Source organism: Propithecus coquereli, unplaced genomic scaffold (genome assembly GCF_000956105.1).
Source record: "Propithecus coquereli isolate 6110/MARCELLA unplaced genomic scaffold, Pcoq_1.0 Scaffold254, whole genome shotgun sequence".
Taxonomy (NCBI): domain Eukaryota; kingdom Metazoa; phylum Chordata; class Mammalia; order Primates; family Indriidae; genus Propithecus; species Propithecus coquereli.
The window spans coordinates 323,495-329,455 of record NW_012148108.1 but is presented as its reverse complement, the minus strand read 5'-3'; the positions used below and the strand labels follow the sequence as shown (position 1 = coordinate 329,455).

At 45.5% G+C, this 5,961-nt stretch overlaps 1 protein-coding gene across 1 annotated transcript in view; it reads right to left on the bottom strand.

Moving 5' to 3' along the window:
- CEP89 (centrosomal protein 89kDa) overlaps window positions 1–5,961 on the bottom strand; it is a 65,892-nt gene that overhangs the window by 55,040 nt on the left and 4,891 nt on the right. Inside the window, exons 3-4 of the mRNA XM_012647016.1 lie at window positions 3,837–3,995; window positions 1,330–1,516 (exon numbers count right to left, since the gene is read on the bottom strand). Of these exons, the coding sequence (XP_012502470.1) occupies window positions 1,330–1,516; window positions 3,837–3,995 (346 nt within the window). The remainder of the gene's footprint in view (window positions 1–1,329; window positions 1,517–3,836; window positions 3,996–5,961) is intronic.

The window sequence follows — 5,961 nt, the reverse complement described above, 5'->3', positions numbered from 1 at the left end:
GAACTGATGGGGAGAAAGCTTGTCCCACACACAGGGCACCTATGTAATGAATAGGAAGATTTTTTCAGTTTTAACTACTGGTTATAAATACCATGTTCTATTGTCGCTCTTTAGGTTTGCACCTATAAACATATAAATCTATCACACAAGTGAATTTATTTGCTAATAGAGAATATCCGAAACCACAGTGGACTCTGAAGTACCCAATCATGTGCCACCACGCTCAGCTAATTTTTCTGTTTTTTTGTAGAGACGGGGCGGGAGAGCGGGGGTCTCACTGTGTTGTTCAGGCTGGTATTGAACTCCTAACCTCAAGCAATCCTCCCACCTCGGCCTCCCAAAGTGCTAGGATTACAGGGGTGAGCCACCGCGCCTGGCCTATGATAATCTTTATTAGGTAGTGCTACCTTTTCTTCTCTCTTGAAATACCTATAGCAAGATGTTGGTAAATGGTCTTTTAAAATTAAAACTTTGAGCTGCGCTGAGGCAGGAGGATGGCTTGAGCCGGGAGTTTGAGGTTGCAGTGAGCCATGACGATGCCACTGCACTCCAGCCTGGGTGACAGAGGGAGACCTTGTCTCAAAAATGATAAAAATTTTTAAAAATTAAATTAAAACTTTGGATATTAAAAGGAAAACTGAACCCCTTCTATATTTTTGTTTTTAATAAATAATGCGTTTGTAAATTGAATGGAAAACCACTTGCATGTATTGCTATCAGGTTGCAGTCATACTTTCAATCTTAAAAATCAAGATCAGTAGAGCGGCTGGCAGTAGAGAAATGCAGCTTCCTGAACCCCTCTGTACCTCGGTTCCCTGGTGTGTGATGGGACAACGAATGGACCCCTGGCAGAGTTAGGGGAGGACAGCTACGGTAAACGCGCATACGAGGTAGAACAGAGACGCACACATGGTAAGCACAGAACGGCAGCCGCTATTGAGACACAGGCTGATCTTCCCGTCAGGCACGAGTTTGAAGGCAGGCTGCAGTGCGTGGACTGGTACCGGGAGAGTGACAGGAAAATTAGCTTTTAGAGTCAAAGAAAAGAGCGGAGTTACAAAGTTTCAGATGGAAATCTACGTCAAGAAAGGGAAGATGTTCATCTTTGTCTTTGACGGTCTTGCCTTGGTGAGATTAAGGAAAGAGGTTTAAATTTCAGTCTAACCAGATAGAAATGAGGCTGGACACACAGAAAATGATTAAGCCCGAAAGCAAAAGCTATCACATGCAGAATAGAGAAAAATCCTTACAAATGCACTCTACACAATTTACTGCAAGTTAACTTGTCAAGGTGAAGGTCAAGAAGATACTTTGGTATAGGAAAAACACCTGATTTCTGTGTGGCACGGCATACACGTCATCACTGCGACCTCCCTCTTCTTCCTGGGCACCGACATCCTCCAAATGCTCGCAGCTGGATGACAGCTGAGATTCAACGTCCTCTTCTTCCCCATAGCCCAGTGTTTCAAAGGATGGCAGAGAAGTTCTTCTTTTCATCTCACTCTGCCCATTTAGTCTGCATTAGAACATGAAAGAGTAAAACAAAAAGCATTTAACACTTGGCACTGATACGTACACACGCATTAAACGCACTGCCTCCAAGCGCCCACCATAAATGCGTAACACATTATAAAACACACAGGAGCGAAAAGACTAAATCATCTACTATCCCATCTCTTTGCACACTCGGAATTTCTTTCTAGCTTTTTTTCCTGTTTTTATGTTAATACTGCATATATACATAACTTGTCTTGTTATTAATAATTTTCTCTTTTTTGAGACAAGGTCCCACTGTCACCCAGGCTAGAGTGCAGTGGCGTTATCATAGCTCACTGCAGCCTCAAACCCCCAGGCCCAGGCAATCCTCCTGTCTCAGCCTCCCTAGTAGCTGGTATTACAGGCACACGCCACTGTGCCTGGCTAATTTTAACATTTTTTATAGAGACAAGGTCTCACTGTGTTGCTCAGCTCTCAAACTCCTGGCCTCAAGTGATCTTCCTGCCTCAGCCTCCCAAACTGCTAGGATTACAGGCATGAGCCACTGTGCCCTGTGACTCCTACCTTTTAAAATGTTGACTATAAAAACTTATTAGGCTGGGCTAATGGTGGCTAATGTCTATGATCCAAGCACTTTGGGAGGCTGAGGCAGGAGGATCACCTGGGCCCGGGAGTTCGAGGCTACAGTGAGCTATGATAACGCCACTGCCACTCTAGCCTGGGTGACAGAGTGGGACCTTGTCTCAAAAAAAAAGAGAAGAGGAGGAGGAGGAGGAAGGAGAAGAGAAGAAGGGAAGGAAAGGAAGAAAGGTAGAAAGGAGGAACAAAATAGGTAGGAATCAAGTAGATATTGTAATGAACATCTGTGCAGATAACCTCTATATTTAGGATTAATCCTATAAAACAAACCACCAGACGTTAAGTCAACGGTATGAACGTTTTGTGTCTATGTGCATACTGCACAAAATCATTCCACAAATCCTTTCTCCAACCTGCAAGTGCATTGGTAATAATTTTCTAAATCTTGCCAAAACAATTTAATTCCCACTGTCTAAATTTGCAGCTCTTACTGAGACTGAATATTTTTCTATGTATTTATGTTCAAGTCATAATTCCTATATTAACTTCTATGTTTTAAAATATGATGGGGCTACTCCAGCCCCCTCCCTGGGCTAGTATTCCTCCTTTCCACATTTCCTCCGACGGTCTTATGAACTTATCCCTTCCAGTGAATTTCAGAACCGCTGCCTCATCGTTAGTTCTTATTCAGCCAAAGTATGATTCTCACCAGAAGAAAAACAGGCTACACTCTAACATCTCAAAATGCAGGCAATATTTAAATGTAAAAACCAAAACTAAAAGCATATCCTAGAAGGAAATACGGCAAGTACTTAGATAATGCTTTTGTAGGGAGGTCTTTCTAAATGTGACAATAATGACTGAAACTATCAAGGAAAAAGTTGATAGATTTTACTGCATTAAAAATACAGAATATTTGGTATATCTAAATAACAAAGACAAAATTGAATACACATGACAATTCAAAAGGCAAATTTGATCATGCATCCCCACCCCCACCCCACAAGCCCTTAAAGCCATCCGGTGTCTTTTCGCCACTCCTAAGGGAGACACCACCCTGGGAACAGGGTGCCCTGGGCAGCCCAGCTCGGCCCCGCCCACTGCTCCGCCCCACCTCGCATCTCTCTCCAGCTCACTCGAGTCCTGGATACAAACGTCTTCCTTCGATTGCTTGCATTTGCTGTGCTCCTCCTCTTAGTCTGGAAAGCTCATCCCAGCCCCACGGTGACCATCCTCCGACCCTCCAGCTGTTCCCGGTTGATCCCTGCTTGGCCCTAAGCTCCCCTCAGCTCTCTTCCTGAGCAGTTTCCCAACCCCCTTGCCTTGTGCCAGCTCAAACCCAGGTCAAGCAAAAAAGGAAAAGATGTTAAAGAAGAAAGAAAAGGTTATACAGGCGCCAAAGAAGGTAAAATTGGTATGAATGTTCAGAGAGACCCGTGAGGAGTGACGAGGGACAGACCACTGTCACAGCTCAGGCTGTGGCGGAGAATCCCACTAAGCGCGGAGAGCGACGCGGAATTCACAGCTCTGTGCTGCCAGGAAAATGACCAGTGCTTTGTAAGCCGTAATTTAACAAGATGCACTCTGGAGGAAATCCTTATCCCAGAGCAGTAATGTCCCTGGACAGAGTCCCTTTGACACTGGTGATGAAAACCTGGGGACTAAGACTCTAGCCAGAACTATACGCACAAACACACACACACGCAGAGACCAGGCTGCTGCCACCCTGAGAGCAGCGCGGCCAGCGGTACGGCCCCTACCGAAGTCTCAGCTCCGAGGAGGTGGCATAGGGCTCGATGAAGCTGTCCTTTTCCACGGAGGTCGTGTCGCTCTCAGACCGGGATCGCTGGCGAGGCTGAGGAATGGCAACGGTCCGGCCAGTTAACGTCGTCGCCAGGATGGCTGCGGCCAGAGCAGATCTACGGAAAACACGCCGTTGGGACAGTGAGACAGGAACACTCAAGCTGAAGGCTGAATAAGACGCGTGGGCTGATCAAGGTGCACCGTCTCTGTTCTGCATGCCCACAGTCTACCGCGTGCCATCAGATAAGCTCATTTGACTCTCACGCCAACTGTGTGACCAGGAATCAGTGCCATCCCGCTTTTTAGAGAAATCAGATAACTTGCAAAGATTTCCTAGCCCACAGGAGGTGGAACCAGATGTCAAATCCAGGCAGCCAAACGCCAAAGCCTATATTCATTCAAGTAGTTTTCTATTAAAATGAAAGATCAGAATGCAAAAAAAGGAGATATAAAAAGATATAAAAGATTTAAAAGGACATTTTTAAAACACTTGAACACTATTCAAACATATAGGGAAGAGAGAGTAACAGATTTACCCTACTGCCTGAAAAAAGAAAAACAAACAATACAATTAGAATTGCCCCAGCTCACTGCTGGGGGCGAATATCCAGGTCACAGCACAGGGAGCAGGCACTGAAGTGGGGACAGGCGGACTCCCTGAGTTGTGGAAATGGAGCTGAGAGCCCAGGGACCCCAAGACAGAGAGAACTAGCAGGACAGAGTACCAGAAAGGTGCCATCTGCACAGAGAGAACCCCAGAGATCTGCAGAAGGTCCCCCTGAGTGTTCAGCAAAATACTCCTCAGCATACGCCTGTGAAGAGATTATCCAAAGTTGGAGGCAGAACCGTCCAAAGGGGTTACAGGAACAGTGCCAGGTGCTTACACACGGCTGGGGACAGTGGCTGCTCCCACAGGACAGACAGGAAACACTTACCGTTCACAGGACATTGGGTACAGCACTCAGGAGGGTCTGGCCTTAGTAGTGGGGAATAATTATCCCTAGCTGATCGCTGCTCCAGAACCCAACTAAGATATCATAAACACAAGACTGGAAAGATCATACTCTCTCCAAGAAACTGCATCCCAGAACAAAGGTCAAGAAGATTTATAAGAATACAAAACTATCCAGCACTCAACAAGGTAAAATTTACAACAATGTCTTGTACCCAAAGATAACCAGGCATGCAAAGAGACAAAAAACATGACCTATGATGAAGACAATAATCAGTCAATTGAAACTTTTTAAATTTTTTTTGAGACAGTCTCACTTTGTTGCCCTGGGTAGAGTGCAATGGTGTCGTCATAGCTCACCGCAACCTTAAACTCCTGGGCTCAAACAATCCTCCTGCCTCAGCCTCCTGAGTAGCTGGGACTACAGGCCCCGTCACGACACCCAGCTACTTTTTCTATTTTAAGTAGAGATAGGGTCTCGCTCTGCTTAGTCTGGTCTCAAACTCCTGAGCTCAAGCGATCCTCCTGCCTCAGCTTCCCAAAGTGCTAGGATTACAGGCATAAGCCACCGTGCCCAGCCTGAATGTTATTTTTCAGAAATAAAAAAATCTGGAAATATGATAAATTTGCCAAAGTTGTTTAAAGATTACAATCCAGGGAGGTATTTTTGTAAAGCACAGGAGACTACAGGGAGACATTGTCTAATACTTCCACAGTTTGCTTGCCATGAAATAACACATTTCAGATATTTTTCTGCTTTACAATGAAATGTAAAGCTAAGCCTCCAGCTACTAGGGGTACTATGTAAACATTTAAGTCCTAATGACACAATGTAAGAGTTGTCCACACAAACTCCTTAGAGCCAGACAAAGCCACACGGGCATCACGGTGATGCCACCACCCAGTAGCCAGCCTTGAGACCCTGAGCCAGCTACTAACGCTTGGGCCTTTTGTACCCAAAATAGAGATGACACGGGACCTCTCTCACAGGGTCCTCAAGAGGATGAACTGAAACAATGCTCCTTAAGCATTTGTCAGAGTACTTGGCGCAAAGGAAACATTAACAAATGGGCAAGCCGGGCGCGGTGGCAGCTCACACCTGTAATTCTAGCACTCTGGGAGGCCGAGGC